Source organism: Haliotis rubra, unplaced genomic scaffold (assembly GCF_003918875.1).
Source record: "Haliotis rubra isolate DU_JTF1 unplaced genomic scaffold, ASM391887v1 Scf971, whole genome shotgun sequence".
Lineage (NCBI taxonomy): Eukaryota > Metazoa > Mollusca > Gastropoda > Lepetellida > Haliotidae > Haliotis > Haliotis rubra.
In genome coordinates, this window is record NW_025767714.1 from 306,535 (window position 1) to 329,683 (window position 23,149).

Consider the following 23,149-nt stretch of genomic DNA (forward strand, 5'->3'; position numbering starts at 1 on the left):
TTGGCTAGGAGAGAGTGAGTGATTGAGTTTAGTTTTACGCCGCACTCAGCAATATTCCAGCTATATCGCGGCGGTCTGTAAATAATCGAGTCTGGACGAGACAATCCAGTGATCAACAGCATGAGCATAGATCTGCGCAGTTGGGAACCGATGACATGTGCCAACCAAGTCAGCGAACCTGACCACCCGATCCCGTTAGTCGCCTCTTACGACAAGCATAGTCGCCGTTGTGGCAAGCATGGGTTGCTGAAGACCTATTCTACCCCGGATATTCACGGGTCCATTGGCTAGGCTAAAAGCCAACGTTAAACCTATAATTTCGTTCGTGTTGTGTATCATTTGCTTGATAACGGTGTTAGGATCTACACCGAAACGTCGCAACTACTACTGCAACAAAGAAGTTGTCTATCCATAAATAGTGTTCCACTTCATCATACCAGCTTCTAAATGCCACTTAAGGAAGAAATGTTGTACAAAATCCATTGTAGAAACAAACAAAAAGATAAACACCCACCCCACCAAAAACATAAAATATAGAACAACGATATAATGCTCTTCTTTTAGTGGCCCCCACCCAGAGTTGGTTCCATTATCACAGCATCTGTTGCTACGATAACAAATAACAAGCAGACGCAACTGTTATGACAAGTAACCGACATTACCATGGCAAAAAGCAACTGCCCGCTACCATGACCATAGTAACCACAGTGAGGCAGAGTGAATATTGCTTACTTGGCAGCAACAGTAAATGTAATAGCAACTGTTACCATGACAGCAAGTAAGTATCGATGCAACAACATATATTGCAATTGCAACAATTAACCACTATTGTTCTGATAAACACACCAATTCAATGTGATAATTGTATTGTATACTATTAACTGCACTATATCACTGTAACCATGACTGCAGTCCACTATTGATCTACGCGGCTGCAGCCATGAAATGTGTTCCACTTTATCATGCATCTTCTAAATGTCACCGAAGAAATATGACAACAGTCCATCAACGGAATCCTCACACCATAAATGCAGCCATAAAATGAGTCAGAGTTTTTCATTAACATCTGTTGCTTCAGAACAAATATCAAGCAGGCGCATAAACCATGACAACAGTCCATCACAGAATCCTCACACAGTGAGTATAAATGCAGCCATAAAATGAGTCAGATTTATCAACACTTCTTCAGAATATCACTGTAACCATGACAAATTGTATAGTGCCCATCACAGCAATCCATGACAACACACTATAAATGCAGCCATGAAATGCGCCACATTTATCAATACATGACAACAGTCCTCAGAGTATCACCATAAATGCAACCATGATTTTTTCAGCAAAGCACTTCTTCAGATCAGTCCATCACAGAATCCTCACACTATAAATGCAGCCATAAAATGCGTCACATTTATCAACACTTCTTCAGAGTATGGTATGTGTAACATGTTATCAATATATCTTCAGAGTATCACTGTAACCATGACAACAATCTCATCTCGTATATACACAGTCAGTATGTGTAACTGTTATCAATATATCTTGGTATCAGTAACATGAGCCAACATCTGTCAATAAAGGATTACAGTATCACTGTAACCATGGCAACAGTCTCATCTGTGAATGCCCCCAAGGAACATCAATGTAACCATGGCTATCAATACTTGGCAGTGAAAATGGTCGGTATCATGGCAGCTGTCTCTACACTGCTGTACAATACTTTCTTCTCTGACAAGAAACGGACGAAAACTTTCCTGACAAGCACCGGGATCACCATGGTAACTGCTACATACGTCCAGTACTCCACATGAGTGTTTGAGAAAGGAGCCAGCCAGAGTCCTTCCCTGGTGGCATCACGGAAGTGGTGGGAGAGGACTGCAGTCAGGAAGATGAGAGATAACTTCTTCAAGTAGCGGACTTTCAGCACCATCCCAAGAATCCATAATATTGTAGACACCACTGGAATCATTGTGGTCAGATGGAGAGGTGGGCGGTCAGGTAGACTCACTGCTGTCTGTGGACAGATAGAGTATATCAGAGTGTATGATAACATAACACAGACACTGGGATGATGTTGGTCAGATGGAGAGGTGGGCGGTCAGGCAGACGCACTGCTGTCTGTGGATAGATAGAGTATATCAGAGTGTATGATAACATAACACAGACACTGGGATGATGTTGGTAAGATGGAGAGGTGGGCGGTCAGGCAGACGCACTGCTGTCTGTGGATAGATAGAGTATATCAGAGAGTATGATAACATAACACAGACACTGGGATGATGTTGGTCAGATGGAGAGGTGGGCGGTCAGGCAGACGCACTGCTGTCTGTGGATAGATAGAGTATATCAGAGTGTATGATAACATCACACAGGCACTGGGATGATGATGGTCAGGTAGACTCACTGCTGCCTGTGGACAGATAGAGTATATCAGAGTGTATGATAACATGACACAGGCACTGGGATGATGGCGGTAAGGTAGACTCACTGCTGCCTGTGGACAGATAGAGTATATCAGAGTGTATGATAACATAACACAGACACTGGGATGATGGTGGTCAGATGGAGAGGTGGGCGGTCAGGTAGACTCACAGCTACCTGTGGACAAATAGAGTATATCAGAGTGTATGATAACATGACACAGACACTGGGATGATGGTGGTCAGATGGAGAGGTGGCCGGTCAGGTAGACTCACAGCTGTCTGTGGAGAGATAGAGTATATCAGAGTGTACGATAACATGACACAGACACTGGGATGATGGCGGTCAGGTAGACTCACAGCTGCCTGTGGACAGATAGAGTATATCAGAGTGTACGATAACATGACACAGCCGCACACACTGGGATGATGGCGGTCAAGTAGACTCACAGCTGCCTGTGGACAGATAGAGTATATCAGAGTGTATGATAACATGACACAGACACTGGGATGATGGTGGTCAGGTAGACTCACTGCTGCCTGTGGACAGATAGAGTATATCAGAGTGTATGATAACATGACACAGACACTGGGATGATGGTGGTCAGATGGAGAGGTGGGCGGTCAGGTAGACTCACAGCTGCCTGTGGACAGATAGAGTATATCAGAGTGTATGATAACATGACACAGACACTGGGATGATGGCGGTCAGGTAGACTCACACCTGTCTGTGGACAGAGAGTATATCAGAGAGTATGATAACATGACACAGACACTGGGATGATGGTGGTCAGATGGAGAGGTGGGCGGTCAGGTAGACTCACTGCTGTCTGTGGACAGATAGAGTATATCAGAGTGTATGATAACATGACACAGACACTGGGATGATGGTGGTCAGATGGAGAGGTGGGCGGTCAGGTAGACTCACAGCTGCCTGTGGAGAGATAGAGTATATCAGAGAGTATGATAACATGACACAGACACTGGGATGATGGCGGTCAGGTAGACTCACACCTGTCTGTGGACAGAGAGTATATCAGAGAGTATGATAACATGACACAGACACTGGGATGATGGTGGTCAGATGGAGAGGTGGGCGGTCAGGTAGACTCACTGCTGTCTGTGGACAGATAGAGTATATCAGAGAGTATGATAACATGACACAGACACTGGGATGATGGTGGTCAGATGGAGAGGTGGGCGGTCAGGTAGACTCACTGCTGTCTGTGGACAGATAGAGTATATCAGAGAGTATGATAACATGACACAGACACTGGGATGATGGTGGTCTGGGATGATGGGGTAGACTCACAGCTGTCTGTGGACAGATAGAGTTTATCAGAGAGTATGATAACATGACACAGACACTGGGATGATGGTGGTCAGATGGAGAGGTGGGCGGTCAGGTAGACTCATGGCTGCCTGTAGACAGATAGAGTATATCAGAGTGTATGATAACATGACACAGACACTTGGATGATGGCGGTCAGATGGAGAGGTGGGCGGTCAGGTAGACTCACAGCTGCCTGTGGACAGATAGAGTATATCAGAGTGTATGATAACATGACACAGACACTGGGATGATGGTGGTCAGGTAGACTCACTGCTGTCTGTGGACTTGAAAGAATGTTTTCATCGAATCAAATATGTCTTCTCAGCAGACATCTTATTTGAACATTTACCAGGGCACTTCACCAATATGCTATGTACCCTTTAACCATGCTTTGAACTACTTAAGAGAAATACATCTGTATCATAAATTGTAACTATGCGATATAAATGACAAATTGTTTGCTTTTAAATTTGGTGCTGTAACTTTATCTGTTTGTAACTGACTGACTGAGTTTAGTTTTACGCCGCTTTTAGCAATATTCCAGCAACATCACGGCGGGGGACACCAGAAATGGGCTTCACACATTGTGCCCATGTGGGGATTCGAACCCGGGTCTTCGGCGTGACGAGCCACCGCTTTAACCACTAGGCTACCCCACCGCCCCTATCTCTTTGCAAAAATGATGTTATGAAGTAATATCTATTTTGAGAGGTTCCTTTAGACTTTGTTATTGCAGTATGTATCTTGTCCCGATATGGCAGGGAAAATGCAGATGCACTCTTTCTATGCTGGGGTGGTGGGGTAGCCTAGTGGTTGAAATGTTCGCTCGTCACGACGAAGACCCGGGTTCGAATCTCCACATGGGTACAATGTGTGAAGCCCATTTCGGGTGACCCTCGTAGTGATATTGCCGGAATATTGCTAAAAGCGGCGTAAAACCATATGCACTCACTCACTCTTTCTATGCTTACCAATATTTGGCCATCAAATGCAGTATTTCGCTTAATTTAAATGTAGTGCACATTTTAAGCTGCAATATTTCTTTGTTGGTTGATAATCAGCAATAATCCAGCTATATTGCAGGAGTTCGTAGCAGACAATACAGTGATCAACATCATGAGCATCGATCTACGCAATCAGGATATGACGACATGTGACGACAAGTGTCAACCAAGTCAGCTCGATCCTGTTAGTCGTCTCTTACGACAACCATGGATTACCGAATATCAATTCTAACCCAGATCTTCATGAGTACAAGACCAACAAGACAAAAGTGGTGATGTGTATCACTCATTCATTATTGCGAGAACACGGTATATGCTCTAGACAAACATTAAATCTTTCATAGAAATTAACACTCAGTGAGGAAGAATGATTTGTCACTTACATGATTAAATTTTGTCAGGCCTGATTGAAAAGTCCTTGTGTTTACTGAGCAAGTTGCAATTTAATCAGGTTTATAATTGAAGTGAATGAGTGAGTAAGTGAGTGAGTGGTTAGATGCGTGGGTGAGTGAGTGTGACAGTGAGTGAGCCTTTCATCACAGGAATACGTTCGATCAGTATCAGTGAGTGAGTTAAAGTTTATAGTATCTGAAGATGACATCGATCTGGAGTAGAATGGAATCACGAGACATGGAAGGTTTGAACCGGAATAAAAACTGATGATTAATTCTAATCTAACCCAAATCTTCGCAGGTTCAAACTGCGCTTATCAACAAGACGCGTCCGGTTGTTGTTGTCGGTGACTGTGCATCGTCATATACCCACATGCATTACCCATCATTGGATAGTCTGATCCAGGCTAGCAGTTGCTGCAGTTCACAAACAAACAAAACACACAGTATGCTTCTTTTCTGATCACCAATGAGCATTTCATCTGTATTGGATTTAGTTTGTCTGTTGTTCAACACCGCAGTCAGCAATATTCCAGCCATATAGTAGCAATCTGTAAATAATAGAGTCTGTACAATCTCGTTATCAATGCAATTAGCATCCATCTGCAGTACGATGTACAGATGTAAGTAACACGTACAAGATTATTACTGATGTATTTATCTAAACCATGTGAAAATAATTGATGGATTCAATGTTTATATCTCCCAAATGTGTTGTTAACATCAAAGTGATAACTTTATACTAACGGGAAAACCCACGTTCTATAACCTGCTGACAACCAACCAACCTTGATATCGAACGACCCTGCGGCATAAAAATGATCCAGGTCAACACTGACAGCCAGCACGGCACACAGGAGGCAGTTGAGAAGTTTGTAGCGGTCAAAGTTGACATTTTCCACCAACGCCCAGGACCATAAAGCTATCAGCCCATGTGTAGCACTGTCAATACCTGCCCGAGCCCAGAGATGTGTGCTGTAGATGTAAGACAAGCTGTTATCCCCTATCAGACAGGTTGAGAAGAGCACGACTATCAACACCAAAGTGTTCGTTTTACTTATATTGTCATCGAATATCAGGTTTAATGGCGACAGTAGCATTGCATAAACCCGTTTCGTTACTTCATCTGGAGTCATATTTCCTGATTTCTCGTCTGGAATTGGATGCATTGTCGTTTGCACGAAACAACGTCTGAAACATGTGTTTGTTTACAGCGGAAGTGTGTCTCGCGCCACATACACTTCCGGTTGTTAACTCTTCGTATAAAATGAGTCGGATAAACAAAGCGGATTAGGATCGCAGAAAATCAACTGAGCTTGCGATTGCTGTAGAAAACGTAAGACGTACGTCACCGGTAGCGATTAATAAAGTTGGATTACTTGCAAAAATAGATATTTTTGGCCATACAAGGCAAAATGTGTTGGAAAGTAGAAAGTGGAATGCTAAATATTTGCAGAGACCATATAATAGACAAGTGCTGACACGATCATGATGTTAATCTTGCGGCAAAGACAAACACAACACGAGTGGTTATTTGAGGGTGTCAAGTTCAGAATAACCACAGTAATGAGTCGCTGGGGCTTGTGTAATCATATCATGCAATCAGGGACTGTTCATAAATTATGGCCAGGTGTGTGTGTGTGTGTGTGTGTGTGTGTGTGTGTGTTTGTGTGTGTGTGTGTGTGTGCGTGCGTGCGTGCGTGCGTGCGTGCGTGCGTGCGTGCGTGTGTGTGTTGATGATTTCAAGGGGTGTCACTTGGGGGCGGGGGTCATCAATTATGTATATAAACATATTAAAAATTGATGCTTAATCATTACGGGAAGTGTGTGTGTGTTGTGGGGGAGGGGTCATTGAATTTATTCATGACACGTAGGGGTTACTTACTTACTTTGTACATTGTACATAAGTGTTCGGGAGTGTGTGTGTGTGTGTGTGTTGGGGGTGAGTGTGGGGAGTGGGGTGGTTCAATCACACTGTGCATGCTTCTCCATAAAATATCATCATTGATAATTTGTGGGACAGACTTTCTCAGTTACGTACATATTTTAGCCAGCACGCCACGTCATCGGACGCCATTGTGAATGATTGGGCTAGATCGCAGACTTTGTGAGCTGGCAATCAGGTGCATCCCTCCAAATGTGGTTTCAAAGTCCGCGTGGAACATGAACAGAAATAGCTACCATGTATGCTCCATAAACTGAGGAAATGTAACCCTGAATAACTTACATATTATTTTGTCGGTGTTTCCGATAAGACACTGGCGTTTTTAATTCAAATAAGCTACAAATATGACCTTGCATATGAGTCATCAGATTTTACGTGCGCGTCATATGGATTGAAATATTTTATTGAAACTTGTGTGTTCTCTTAAGTGATTCAAATCCACGTGACACTTGCCTGTCTCTCGCTTGTCTACAATATGCGACGAAGCCTCAACCGAATCATACCGCCTCCGTGGTGTAGTGGTTAGAGCGTCCGCCCGGAGAGCCGAAGGTCGAGGGTTCGATCCCCGACCGCGTCATACCAAAAGACGTTAAAATATGGTTCTTGTTGGTCCCTGCCTGGCGCTCGGCATTAATGGGTACAACAAGGACTGGTCGGCTCGGAGTAAGTATATTGTGTCTGAGTGGGGTATTCATGCTTCACTGCGGCATGGTATCTCAGTGGGCTAGCACTATAAAACCAGCTTAAGTGTGGGCTAGTACAAGCAGCCGCACATACACATACACACGCATGCATGTCGTCATATGAGCGAAATATTCTCAAACACGTCAAACCCAATTTCACTTCACCTCACCTCATTCGAATCAGTCCCAATCAGTCATGTCCCAGATGAATTCAGTTTCCCATGATATCCATGCTGTTCATACTCTATTTACTCTTCATAAGCTTCAACTTCAATATTTCAAATGCTTCTTCTTTCAACCAGGGATACTCTACAACCTTATAGAGTCTCCCTGTTTCAACCAACCACCTGCACCGAAAAGGCGTATTTTGCTGAAGTTAGATTTATTGTTCCTGACAAGGACACTGACGCGAACCAAAACCTATAGGTCAAAGTCCGTTTAAGCAAACTGTTGACAAACGTTTATAATTATTTATTACCCACGTGGTCAACGTATGGGTAGTTGGATACTAATCTCGTACGTCACACGAGTGTCATAACGACGTCACCTGAGATTCTAACGATTTGATTGGATAACCGATGACCTCTCAATTAGGTCACGTTGTGACGGAACTACTTGTTCATTCATAACAAACACGTGAATTCATTCATTCTACAACTTAAATGCATTGTGGGAATGTAAACATTGCGAACGTTGCCGTATTGCTGTTTAATTGAGAGTCGACTGAGACATTATATCCGTCGAAAAACATAAACGTAATGTTTCCACCAGTGATGTTAACCAAGTGAAGCAACTGCAAACCAAGACAAGGGGTCCTACGGAGTAGTTTACTGTAGGAGGCGATGACAACTGACATGCATCGTGACGTCGGTTACCAATGGAGCAGACGAGAATGGCGTAGTGACGTCAATACAGTGTGACGTCATGCAAAAGTGAACTACAGAAACATATTCTTCCGCAACTCCTTTATGAAACCGGTTTCGGTTTCAAAACATAACAATAAAAAAGTACGCTGTTTTGTCAATTTAATGCATGTAAGACGTGGGTAATAAATAAAATACCACACTCGGTCTCATTACATACGAATTATACGAAACCGGTGACCTTCCTATGGTTTCTGACCTCGTTTCAGATACCATAGGAAGGACACTCGTTTCGTATAATTCGTAAGTAATGAGAACTCGTGTAGTATTCTCTATGTACCGTCTTCTAAGAAAAACGTTCACCAACCCTGCGTTATATTGTTTTCTTGCAGATTTTCACTGTTTTATAAGTTAATAAATTTGACACTTGTTTGCTGTGTCGTATACAACCACAGTCACCCACTTTCTGTCACGAGTAGATCTAGGCTACACATTTGCGATCTACGACTAAATATTAAATATGTGATTGTACTCGTTGAAATAAACTTAATATTTACATAGGTGTGTGGTTGATAAAATCGCCGTCAAAGTAATTTGGAACCTCTTGAATTGTGTTGTTTTTCATACCGTTTTCTACAGTACTATAATATGGTTCGTATGGGATTCCATTAGGCGTGAGCAGTTTTGTTTCATCCGCACATTAATACAGATCAGCTGATTTAGTTGTAAACACTTACATAAGAAGATGCGGCTTTGAATAAAAAAGTACTGGTTTCTCGGTTTAATTACAGAACGGGTAATATATAGAATAACCCACGAGGTACGAGTGATTACGGGAAACATTAATTTCACTGGGGACATATTTATTCTCCAAATCTCTACTGGCCAATGTGACATCGTCCTGTGCTGGTTGCCGGGTCACGTCGGCATAGCAGGTAATAGAAAAACCGAAGCTGCAGCTCCAGCAGCTCTTAACAAGCCCTTATCTCCACTGCGGATCCCGTACAGTGACTTAAAACCAACTATCAAAAGTTATACTCGCGACCTCATGCAAAAATGGTGGGACACCCAGGTAGGAAAAAATAAGCTTCACGAACTTTCCAAAACACAGAGGGCATTTTACGACGATGTGGCCTTTGCCACAGGCGGTTTACTAACGAGTAGCTGCTAAAAACAGATGAGGTTGTTTCAAGAACAATGGACAGTAAATCTGTTCACCAGCGTGAATGAGCTTATCATTCTTTACTAATTGATATAAACGGGTCTGAATCATGAATTATATATGTGTAACTAATTGAATCATGAATTATATATGTGTAACTAATTGCTTGGGTTTCTTTATTGCTGATGTATTTTTTTTAAATGGCGTGATAGTGTTTTAGTGTATAATACTGTTATGTTAAAGTATATATGAAGAAATTCCTTGATCACTGGATTGTCTGGTCCAGACTCGATTATTTACAGACAGCCGCCATATAGCTGGAATATTGCTGTGTGGCGTTAAACAACAAACCAACCAGCCAGCGTTTTGAATATACCTTTTATTATAATAAATTTGTGTACGCATGTTAATTAATACCCACTCACTGTATGGCTGAAGTAATGCCGATAAGACGTTGAATGTTAGCACACGCACGCATGCACGCATGCACGAACGAGCTCACTCAATATGTTTCAGTTTAACCCTGCATTCAGTTGCTTCGTGTAAATAAGAACAGGCGAACCAGTGACCGACACTGCGTGAGTGAGTGAGTTAAAATTTAACCCCGCATCAGCATTATTTCAGCAATATAGCGATGAGACCAAGTCTACACACATACATTTTTAGTTACAAAAGAACAAAGGAGTTTCTTTAAATGCATATTTCTTTATTACATTATTATTTGCAAATATAAAATCCTCAACAGCGAATTTAGAACCAGCAACCTGTCACACATATACATATACATAGTCACATAGCCATACAGCTGGAATATTGCTGAGTGCGGCGTAAAAACTCACTCACTTACTCACAACTTACGATAGAGATCATTTTCTCTCATGTAGTTAACAATGAGATACCCTCTCACGCGGGAAACATATCATTCAGATATATTGGTTATTAATGCGAATCTCTTGCATTTGAGTCTTCCACACAATCAAGCAGAATGTACAAGCACGGACTTCTCACTGTCATTGCGTGTTGATCCTACAAGCGTATGCGTGTAATCAGTATTTAATATTGAAGAACTTTCAAGTCATCCTTTGTATTTACTCTATGTACGAGAGATATGCCAAAGTGTGCGTGTGGAGATAGCTTTGTTATCACTATGTTCTTTATCAATATGAAGTACGTGTATGGGAAAGGACTTGGACTGTATACACGCTATAACACAAGCTTATAAACCTCCAAAACATGCAAATTAATAACGTTATATTATGCCACCCGTATCACACGAATTATCCATACAAGATAAACTAAACAAAATAACAATCATCAGAAGTAAATGTCTTATATCCGTAAAGATTTCTGCTTTTGTTGAATATAACATTGTACTCGTACGATGTGGCAGTCTTCAAACGCACGGCAGCTGAAACGCGCTGAAATGTACAAGCACGAACTTCTTACTGTCATTGCGTGTTGATCCTACAAGCGTATGCGTGCAACCACTATTCAATACTGTAAAACTTTGAAGTCATCTTTTGTATTTACTTTATGTATGAGGGATATTTGTGGGGTAGCTTTACCTCTCATCACGATATACTTTGTTTTAGTATATTTTGTGTTTTTAAATGTTTAAGCGGGATACCGCTTTCAGTTACTTTGTTTCTAAACCGGGAGTATCCCACACCAAAAAAACAGGCAAAATGTATTGAAATAGCTACTGTACCCACTCTTAAGAGTAGTTTTGACCCCGGATTGGCTGGGATTAAACAAATAGTTAAACATGGCGGAAACTCTTAAGATATTATCTCAAAACTGCAGGGGCTTAAACAATAAGTTAAAGCGTAAAAAGGTATTCAATTTCCTAAGAAAGTAAAAAGGAAATACATATTGTTTGCAAGATGTACACTTTACACCTGATCAAATTCAGAAGATAAAAGAACAATGGAGATATAATGAGTGTTATATAAGTTGCTTCGGAAGTAATGCTAGGGGAACTACTATACTATTTAATAACAACTTCGAGTTCAAAGTACTAGAGAGCGATTTAGATGAGTTTGGAAACTACGTTGCCCTTAAGATTTTAGTTAACGAAGTAACCTATACCGTAGCCAACATATACGGACCTAACGAGGATAATCCAGATTTCTTCCAGAATATCATGGACATAATTATGAAGTTTGATAGTGATGAAATATGTATATGTGGAGATTGGAATCTTGTTATGAACAAACAACTAGACACTTACAACTATAAACACATCAATAATCCAAAGGCAAGGGATAAAGTTTTTGAAATGATTGATAAATTCAACCTGAAAGATCCCTGGCGTGAACATAACTACGATATTAGACGCTTCACCTGGCGTCAACCCACCCCCCTCAAACAAGCGAGACTAGATTTCTTCCTGATTTCACATGGACTACTATCCACGGTTAACAACAGCGTTATTCTACCATGTATAAATTCTGACCACTCACTTATCTCTCTGTCTATGACCTTTTCTACCTTAACTAGGGGAAAGGGTTTCTGGAACTTCGAGATAGAAAATACGTAAAATTAGTAAAAGATACGATTAAATCAACACTGGACCAATATAAAAAAGATAATGAACCAAACAAATACTCTATTGATGATCAACTACTCTGGGAAACATTACTCCTCATGATCAGGGGTAAAACAATTTACTACTCTTCATATAAAAAGAAAATTGAAAATGAAAAAGAAAAGAACTTAGAAACTAGGCTAGATGAACTAGAGAAGAAACTAGACCTTAATGAGGATGGTGACACTAAGCAAACTCTACTAAATGAAATAAATGTTTTAAAACAGGAGCTGGATGAAATTTCCAACCATAAAATAAACGGAATGCTTATAAGATCTAAAGCAACTTGGGTCGAAAAAGGGGAAAAACCAACAAAATATTTTTTAAAGTTAGAATCAAGAAATTTCCTGAATAAGTCTATAACTGTTTTGGAAAGGAATGATGGAACAACTATAACAGAAAGTAAACAATTACTTCAAGAAACAAAACTCTTTCATGAAAAATTATACACTGCACAGGGCCAGTCCGATGTTAATCTGGTCAAACTATTTGAAAGCGAAAACATACCTGTTATAAATGACCATGATAAATGTAACCTGGAAGGTGAATTAAAAATGAACGAGCTTTCATACGCTTTTAAAAACATGAAAAATGAAAAAAGCCCAGGGCCTGACGGTTTTACTTCAGAATTTCTTAAATTCTTTTGGAAAGATTTAGGAGAATTCCTTCTTAATTCACTAAACTGTGGTTATAAAAATGGAAAGTTATCGATCTCGCAAAAACATGGATTGTTAACATGTATACCTAAAGCTAATAAACCAAAGAAATTTCTGAAAAATTGGCGCCCTATCTCCCTACTAAATACCTCATACAAAGCTGGAGCTGCAGCAATTGCAAACAGAATAAAAAATGTACTACCTAGTATTATTAATGAAGACCAAAAGGGTTTTGTCAGGGGAAGATATATTGGCGAGATAACCAGATTTATTTATGACCTAATGGAATACACTGAAACTTGCCAGATACCTGGCCTACTTCTTCTTATTGATTTCGATAAAGCCTTTGATTCAGTAGATAGACACTATCTCAGTAACGTATTAACGTTTTTTTAATTTTGGACCCAGTATCTCACATTGGATAGAAACATTCTATAATGATATTGAATCGAGAGTCTTGGTAAATGGATTTGCGTCAACTCCTTTTAAAATAAGTCGGGGATGCCGCCAGGGGGACCCGCTAGCGCCGTACATCTTTCTGTTGTGTGTAGAAATCCGGGGTATCATGATACGAAACAACAAAAATATAAAGGGGATTAAACTTGGAAGTATAACATATCTTCTATCACAGTTTGCAGATGATACAACACTTTCATTAGACGGATCAGAGAAATGCCTCTATACAGTCTTGAGTACATTAGAACTATTTGCCCGTTTTTCAGGTTTGAAAGTCAACGTAGATAAAACTAAACGAATATGGATAGGCTCCAAAAAGAGATCCCGATATAAGATGTGTAAAGAATGGAATTTTGACTGGTCACAAACAGACTTCACGCTCTTGGGAATACATTTCGATATTGATCTTGTTAATATGGTTGAAATAAACTACAAAGAAAAACTAGCTCAGATTGAAAGGCAAATGAACATATGGTCAGCTCGTACCTTAACCCCGTACGGAAGAAATACTGTTCTAAAATCACTTCTACTTCCTAAGCTTAACCACCTATTCTCAGCTCTACCAAATCCCCCAAAATGTGTCATTGAAAGACTTTAAAAAAAGGGTTTTAATTTCATGGAGAAACAAACCTGACAAGATTAAAAGAGATGTAATGATGTTAAGCCCAGAGCATGGGGGGATAAAAACACCAAATATTAGAAAAATTATATCATCACAAAAACTAAAATGGATAAAGAGAATCAGCGGTCATGACCTCAAATGGACGCTTCTCTTCACCAGTCAATTTAAAATCAGGACACAAGTTTTACTGACGGATAGCTACCATATACAAAATGAAATAATTGCTTCTTCAACTAACTCCGTTTGGAGAGACATACTTCTAGAATATTCGAACTTTATATCCATGTGTAAAAGAGAAATTATAAATGAAGAAGAAATACAATGCCAATCCTTATGGAATAACGACAATATCAGAATTGATAGCCACCCCTTTCTGTATCGTGAGTGGTTAAAAAAAGGTGTCGTTTTTGTGAACGATTTAATACATGAAGAAAGCAGACTGCTCACATATAAAGAATTTTCCGAAACGTTTTCAATAAAAACCAATTTCTTAACGTATGAATCGGTGAAAAAAGCAATTAAAACATATGCTCGAACACTGAATAATTTTTTGGCGTCAACAAAGCGAATGGGTTCAAAGACGTACACGAACTAAATTTACAAAGACCCACCCAAGAGTCATACATAAAAAACTTATCAGTGATATGATTAGTTATTTCCATTATTCCTTCTTTTCTGGACCCTTTAATGCATCCGAAATACCCTGCTAGATTTCTAGATTACAACTGATCACCAAGATAACTAGTGTAGAACCTAGTAAAGAATGGTGGACATTCGCAGATAACATCGACTTAGAGCTCCTAAATGGTAAGCGTATCCAAGAACAATATATTGAGAACATACACAAAGGAAATACCGGTGTATTTGATATGAATGTAAAAGGAATGGATACATTTTATCGATGATCTTCTAGATAATAATGGACAATTCGTGTCATTTGAAACCTTTGAAACGTTTCCAAGTGGAAACCAACTTTTTTACTCTCGTTAGTTGCAAGAACATGACTAAAGTGCGATATTTCTAACATCAAGGGGCGGTGGGTTAGCGTTGTGGTTAAGGAGTTGGCTCGTCACGCCGAAGACCCGGGTTCGAATCCTCACATGGGTACATTGTGTGAAGCCCATTTCTGGTGTTCCCCGCCGTGATGTTGCTAGAATATTGCTAACAGCGGCGTAAAACAAAACTCACTCACTCCAACATCAAATCTTGCATGATATATTGCCAAGAAATTGTCTTTTTGAAATAGGATACGTAGACAGAACATGCTGTAATTCGGTTCTAATGAAACAGAACCGTGAAAGTCCATGTTACAATTGGTACGTGCCATGGCGTACCGAAAAAGTGTCTCCGCGCCCTGGGTATGCTTAATGAACTATTCAGACATTTTGGTGACCATCGGAACACGAGCTCATCTCTATGGAACGTTTTCAAAGTAATGGGATCACAAGACCGGCCGTCCACGCATGCAAGAAAATCACATTCGGCCGACCCATCCAAGGAATCGATCCCAGACTGCCAGTTTGATTGCTCGGACCATTCATGGCTTACATCCAATCAGATCCAGGACCGTACGGAACCCACTGAGGGAGCACAACATCCGGCCCCAACGGATGCAATACGTCCAATTTTGCTCCAAGGTCACCGACAGGCACGTCATGCCTCATGCAGACAGCATAAACGGCACTGGTGACAAGATTGCGATGGCGTTTTGTTCAGTGACAAATCGAAATTTCATCTTGACAGCTCAATTGGCAGGGTAAAGGTGTACATACAATTTGGTGGCGGAGGGGTCATGGTATAGGGTGAAATCACATCTCATGGTCTGACACAACTTGTCTTTGTCCATGGCAATCTGACAGGTCTGCGATACATATATGTTTGGAATTCAACAAAATGAACTCCATCTGTCGTGTTGGACGGAGACCTCTGTTCATGAACAAGATGTCGACTGTTTTCTGTGGATCACACTGGTTGTGATGGTGTAAACCTCTGTTCATGAACAAGATGTCGATGTTTTCTGTGGATCACACTGGTTGTGATGGTGTAAACTGAAACGCACATCATTCACTCACTTTCTTATAAAAAGTAACATTTTCCTACCATCAAAATTGAAGAAATTTAAACATATATTGCTATTAGCTAAATAACAAGTGAGTGAGTGAGTTAAATTTTTACATCGCGTCGGCAATATTACAGCCATATGGCGATGAAAACAAGGTAATCATTTCAAGATGTCTGTCGACAAAGGACAGTAAAATAGGTGTATGACAGTTTTGAACATAAAACCAACCTGACCATCATTAAAATAAGAAGAGAGTAGATCCAATAGATGCAATGGTACCAATTTAAACTAGGCTATAAACCACCAACAACCAAAGGTTGACCACCTTACTGGGGATCCAGAGGTCAATAACAAGAAATATCAACACGATAGAGATACCTTGATTTGATGTTATCAATGTTCTTTTCCATTTAAAGGTCATTTACGGATCATGATTGAATCAATCTGATAACACCAGAGCCTGATAATTAAAAACGAAAAATCTTTAATCTGCAATCTTCTTTTGAAAAAACCCCATTAACGTCTATTTCTATCTTGTTCTCATACGTAAGTGAGAAAGGGTCTACCATTTTCAGGAGAGGAGGGAGTTGGGTTGGCTTTGTATAAATTTAACTTGCCTCACATTGATCCCATAGCGTCTCTTAAAGCATTTGTAGCGTATGGTTAGAATAACATATTGATTCTCAGAGGCTTAATATCACCAACCCGACCATCACACCTCCTTCTCCAGAATTGGCACAGCCTGAAAATTATCACTTAGGACTGGAATCACCACCAAGCATATATTTGTTTGCCATCTGAAGGAGCGGACAATATGGGACCAATACCACTGGTACTTGTTCAAATTTCCTGCTTATTATGTTACAAGTCCTGCCAGGGTCTGGACACGTCTCTAACACCGAAGAACCAAGGCTCGAAATCACATGGAGGACGTGTTTTCGCCTGCTTTAAGAATGGACCCTTGGGGTTCAACAGCGATATCTTGGTTGTGACCGATTCCGATTCCCGGACAATATGTAAGGTGTATCCCAACAACAACTATGGCAAGTGTCCCCTGGAAGAAGCTCATCACCATGGAAACACGTCTGTATTTCCCACAAGTGACAAGTCTGCAAGTGACCAAAGTGTCCGACCAACGTGCAACGTATACAGAATTGCTATGCAGGAACATAAGCCCTTTGTGTACACCAGCTCACGTGTTCTTCACCAAATCAGACCAGGAAGAAATTCGCAGACACAGGGAACAAACTTGAAAAGTAAGATTTTCTCGAACAGAAATGTGGAAATGACAACCTCAGCTGTACATATTACAGCTAAACCAGATGCCAGATCTCAGTGTCCCTGCAGACCGTATTTCATGCGAAACGTTTACGCAGTATCCACACATGAGGAGAAAATGACAAATTACCATCTCATGAGCAATCACATTGAGTATCGTGACCATAAAAAAAGCTTTCTTCAATTCAACAATACTAACTATCATTCTTTTCACGAGTGTTACTTTTACTATGTTGCACAAAGTTCACGGATAATCAGAGCATGTAACAGAAGGGCTAGTCGCGATGTAACGACATTATTTCAAGCAAAGACACGGAACATTGTCTACTTTTTCCTTGACAGGAAGAAAGTCAGGATCATATTCATTGCAAAGCAAAGGTTAAAAGTGTTTAAGGTGATAAGAGGTGACATTGAGTGTAAACGGACAAGAAAGATTACATATATATCTGGTCATGTTTTGTCATTTGCCCATGATGTCTACACACGAAAAATATACTGGTTGGTAGCGGACCGCATGACGATTTGCCACTGCCGCTATGATGGTGCAACGTATAAGAAGATAGGAAGCATAACTAAACCATCAGTCCTTCGAGAGATGTCTGCTATACATGCTCATACTATCCTAGGTCCTCAGAGAAAGCTTTGGATGTGCAAAAAACAGGGAAGAGGTGTGACTTTCGTCACGTACGACTACAACTCACAGAAGATGTATAGACTGACCACACGCCCATGGATGAAGCGCCTGAAGCACTGTCCTCAAATACGTATTATCTCAAACATGGTGTACGTATATGCAGTGGATGTTTATATGTACAGCATTGGTGCTGCCTACATGGGAATTGCATTCCGGAACCAAGAGAAAATCCAATTGTACTTTTTACATTAGTCATTTCATCATGCATGAGGCGAATTAGAAGATAAAGCTACTCTGTTTTCAATTTTGCGGTCCTTTATCGTTGATTTAAGACCGCTAAATGTAATTTAAAAACCGAACGCGTTTGGGTTGTCAGGTTGATTTGGTGCATGCTGTGATGGACTGTCTAATACATTCGCAATACAGCTGGAACATTTAAGAGTCCAGCGTTAAACTACAAGCATAAAGCTGACATGTTAACGGCAAGCGAAGATATTGATAGCTAACTGTAAAGTCCTTCAGTTTATTCAGCTTGCTTAATGTCTATTACATATTTCTTCCATGTTGAATACTACGGGCAAGTTACCCTTATCCTTCGTGTGAGACCCGGATCTTGTGCACTTCAATTTCGTTAGCGTAGTCGTTCATTTTAAACACTTTCTTAAATATAAGATGTAATTTAGTTATGACAAAGTTCATATCCATATGGAGGCTCTCGATGATATTCCAAATACGTGATGCAATCTGTGAGTAATGAGTAATGAAATCTGTGAGTAATGAGTAATGAGCTGAGGCAAACCATTGTTCGATTTTGTAGCAAATTTCTCCAAGTCACGTTACATATACAGCCATGATATCGCTGAGTCAGCACGAAGTGGTCAGTGGGGCGACTCTCACAGCGCAGTATGTCCGATTGCTAAGAAACTGTGAACATCTGGGACAGAATTGGTCTCCATCAATCCATTCTTGAACAAAGGGCGACTAAGTGGTCGGGTAGTCAGTCTCGCTGGCTTGGTTAACTTACTATCCTATTTGTGTACATCAATGCTCATGATGCTGCTATTTAAATTATATGGTCTAGATAATAGTAGAAACGACTCACAGACATGGTTGGTACATGTCACCATTGTTTCCCAATGTTCATTGTGTTCATCACTGGAATAAAGCGTTCAAACGCAGCTATTGAAAGAACTCTGTCACATTACTCCAATGATGGTCCCACAACTTTCAAAGTAAAATGTAAATTTACCATATTTTAAACGTAGTATCTTTGTTCTTTTAACTGTCGGCTACATTTTCCTACAATCGCCAGCGGCTGAAGGGATGGTGTAAATCCAACTAGGATCCATGCAGGTAGCAAAAGTAATGTAAGTCCACATGGTTCCTAGTATGATGATCTACCTTTAGTTGTTGGCGATCTATAGCCAGGGTTTTATACTGTATTGTTTTAGCTTTGCTCGCTAGTTTTATGCATAACTGTGATTCTCTAGTATTTTTACTGTCCATCGTCAACAGGTTTTAATCTTCAAAATGTTTTCTCTTTATATTGTATAAATTGTTTTCGTCACGATATGGCTGAGATATTGCCGATGTGACGTTAAATATTAACTCACTCACTCACTCACTGCACTGATGAGTGTTAGACATTAGTCATTCCAAATCATCATTCAAACCTCATCATCCGATTTATTGATTTCTTCCACGGTAACCAATATATGTTGTACTAATCTCACCACAATGAAACTGTTTGTAACCAAAATAATTACAACTTTCGGTGTGTTCATTGTAATATTGCGTGGTATGATACTTTTGGAGGTCTCTGACATGTACCACTTGGTTTTACCAGAAGCGTGGTATGATACTGATGGAGGTCTCAGACATATACCACTTGGTTTTTCCAGGAGCGTGGTATGATACTGATGGAGGTCTCAGACATATACCACTTGGTTTTACCAGGAGCGTGATATGATACTGATGGAGGTCTCAGACATGTACCACTTGGTATTACCAGGAGCGTGGTATGACATGTATCACTTGGTTTTACGAGCAGCGTGTTATGATACTGATGGAGGTCTCAGACATGTATCACTTGGTTTTACCAAGAGCGTGGTATGAAACTGATGGAGATCTCAGACATATACCACTTGGTTTTACCAGGAGCGTGGTTTGATACTGATGGAGGTCTCAGACATGTACCACTTGGTTTTTCCAGGAGCGTCGTATGAAACTGATGGAGATCTCAGACATATACCACTTGGTTCTACCAGGAGCGTGGTTTGATACTGATGGAGGTCTCAGACATGTACCACTTGGTTTTACCAGGAGCGTGGTATGATACTGATGGAGGTCTCAGACATGTACCACTTCGTTTAACCAGGAGCGTGGTTTGATACTGATGGAGGTCTCAGACATGTACCACTTGGTTTTTCCAGGAGCGTGGTATGAAACTGATGGAGATCTCAGACATATACCACTTGGTTCTACCAGGAGCGTGGTTTGATACTGATGGAGGTCTCAGACATGTATCACTTGGTTTTACCAAGAGCGTGGTTTGATACTGATGGAGATCTCAAACATATACCACTTGGTTCTACCAGGAGCGTGGTTTGATACTGATGGAGGTCTCAGACATGTACCACTTGGTTTTACCAGGAGCGTGGTATGACATGTATCACTTGGTTTTACGAGCAGCGTGTTATGATACTGATGGAGGTCTCAGACATGTACCACTTGGTTTTTCCAGGAGCGTCGTATGAAACTGATGGAGATCTCAGACATATACCACTTGGTTCTACCAGGAGCGTGGTTTGATACTGATGGAGGTCTCAGACGTGTACCACTTGGTTTTACCAGGAGCGTGATATGATACTGATGGAGGTCTCAGACATGTACAACTTGGTTTTACCAAGAGCGTGGTATGATACTGATGGAAGTCTCCGATATGTACCACTTGGTTCTACCAGGAGCGTGGTATGATACTGATGGAAGTCTCCGATATGTACCACTTGGTTCTACCAGGAGCGTCGTATGATACTGATGGAAGTCTCCGATATGTACCACTTGGTTTTACCAAGAGCGTCGTATGATACTGATGGAAGTCTCCGATATGTACCACTTGGTATTACCAGGAGCGTGGTATGACATGTATCACTTGGTTTTACGAGCAGCGTGTTATGATACTGATGGAGGTCTCAGACATGTACCACTTGGTTTTTCCAGGAGCGTCGTATGAAACTGATGGAGGTCTCAGACATGTACCACTTGGTTTTACCAGGAGCGTGGTATGATACTGATGGAGGTCTCAGACATGTACCACTTGGTTTTACGAGGAGCGTGGTTTGATACTGATGGAGGTCTCAGACATGTACCACTTCGTTTAACCAGGAGCGTGGTATGATACTGATGGAGGTCTCAGACATGTATCCATGTCGACAAGAACACCCTGTATCTGATCAGTGTATATGACTTATTGTATCCATGCCGACAAGAACACCCTGTGTATGATCAGAGAATATGACCTATTGTATCCATGTCGACAAGAACACCCTGTGTCTGATCAGTGAACATGACTTATTGTATCCGTGTCGACAAGAACACCATGTGTCTGATCAGTGAACATGGGCTATTGCATCCATGTCGACAAGAACACCATGTGTCTGATCAGTGTATATGACTTATTGTATCCATGCCGACAAGAACACCCTGTGTATGATCAGAGAATATGACCTATTGTATCCATGTCGACAAGAACACCCTGTGTCTGATCAGTGAACATGACTTATTGTATCCATGTCGACAAGAACACCCTGTGTCTGATCAGTGAACATGACTTATTGTATCCATGTCGACAAGAACACCCTGTGTCTGATCAGTGAACATGACTTATTGTATCCGTGTCGACAAGAACACCATGTGTCTGATCAGTGTATATGACTTATTGTATCCATGTCGACAAGAACACCATGTGTCTGATCAGTGAACATGCCTTATTGTATCCGTGTCGACAAGAACACCCTGTGTCTGATCAGTGAACATGACTTATTGTATCCATGTCGACAAGAACACCCTGTGTCTGATCAGTGTATATGACTTATTGTATCCATGTCGACAAGAACACTATGTGTCTGATCAGTGAACATGACTTATTGTATCCGTGTCGACAAGAACACCCTGTGTCTGATCAGTGTATATGACTTATTGTATCCATGTCGACAAGAACACCATGTGTCTGAATAGTGAAGCTGACTTATTGTATCATTGTCGACAAGAACACCCTGTGTCTGATCAGTGAACATGACTTATTGTATCCATGTCGACAAGAACACCCTGTGTCTGATCAGTGAACATGACTTATTGTATCCATGTCGACAAGAACACCATGTGTCTGATCAGTGAACATGACTTATTGTATCCATGTCGACAAGAACACGCTGTGTCTGATCAGTGAACATGACTTATTGTATCCATGTCGACAAGAACACCCTGTGTCTGATCAGTGAACATGACTTATTGTATCCATGTCGACAAGAACACCCTGTGTCTGATCAGTGAACATGACTTATTGTATCCATGTCGACAAGAACACCCTGTGTCTGATCAGTGAACATGACTTATTGTTTCTATGTCGAAAAGAACACCCTGTGTCTGATCAGTGAACATGACTTATTGTATCCATGTCGACAAGAACACCCTGTGTCTGATCAGTGAACATGACTTATTGTATCCATGTCGACAAGAACACCCTGTGTCTGATCAGTGAACATGACTTATTGTATCCATGTCGACAAGAACACCCTGTGTCTGATCAGTGAACATGACTTATTGTTTCTATGTCGAAAAGAACACCCTGTGTCTGATCAGTGAACATGACTTATTGTATCCATGTCGACAAGAATACCCTGTGTCTGATCAGTGAACATGACTGATTGCATCCATGTCGACAAGAACACCCTGTGTCTGATCAGAGAATATGGGTTATTGCATCCATGTCGACAAGAACACGCTGTGTCTGATCAGTGTATATGAGTAATTGTATCAATGTTGTCGGCAAGA

At 40.8% G+C, this 23,149-nt stretch overlaps 1 protein-coding gene across 1 annotated transcript; it reads right to left on the reverse strand.

Moving 5' to 3' along the window:
* Nucleotides 1-1,427: 1,427 nt before the first annotated feature.
* On the reverse strand, nucleotides 1,428-6,360 carry LOC124265335 (transmembrane protein 267-like). Its single transcript, XM_046700119.1, has 3 exons — nucleotides 5,938-6,360; nucleotides 1,557-2,014; nucleotides 1,428-1,526 (listed from the first exon to the last, which is right to left on the reverse strand). Exons 1-2 carry the CDS (start codon nucleotides 6,316-6,318, stop codon nucleotides 1,658-1,660), a joined length of 738 nt encoding a protein of 245 aa, XP_046556075.1. The 5' UTR covers nucleotides 6,319-6,360; the 3' UTR covers nucleotides 1,428-1,526; nucleotides 1,557-1,657.
* Between the last annotated feature and the right edge of the window lie 16,789 nt (nucleotides 6,361-23,149).

Bases quoted from the DNA above. Each gene is read 5' to 3' on its own strand.
- LOC124265335 (XM_046700119.1), bottom strand. From the start codon at position 6,318: ATGCATCCAATTCCAGACGAGAAATCAGGAAATATGACTCCAGATGAA. The intron at 2,015-5,937 runs GTTGGTTGGTTG...ATCTGTCCACAG, and splicing joins CAGGGTCGTTCGATATCAAG to ACAGCAGTGAGTCTACCTGA.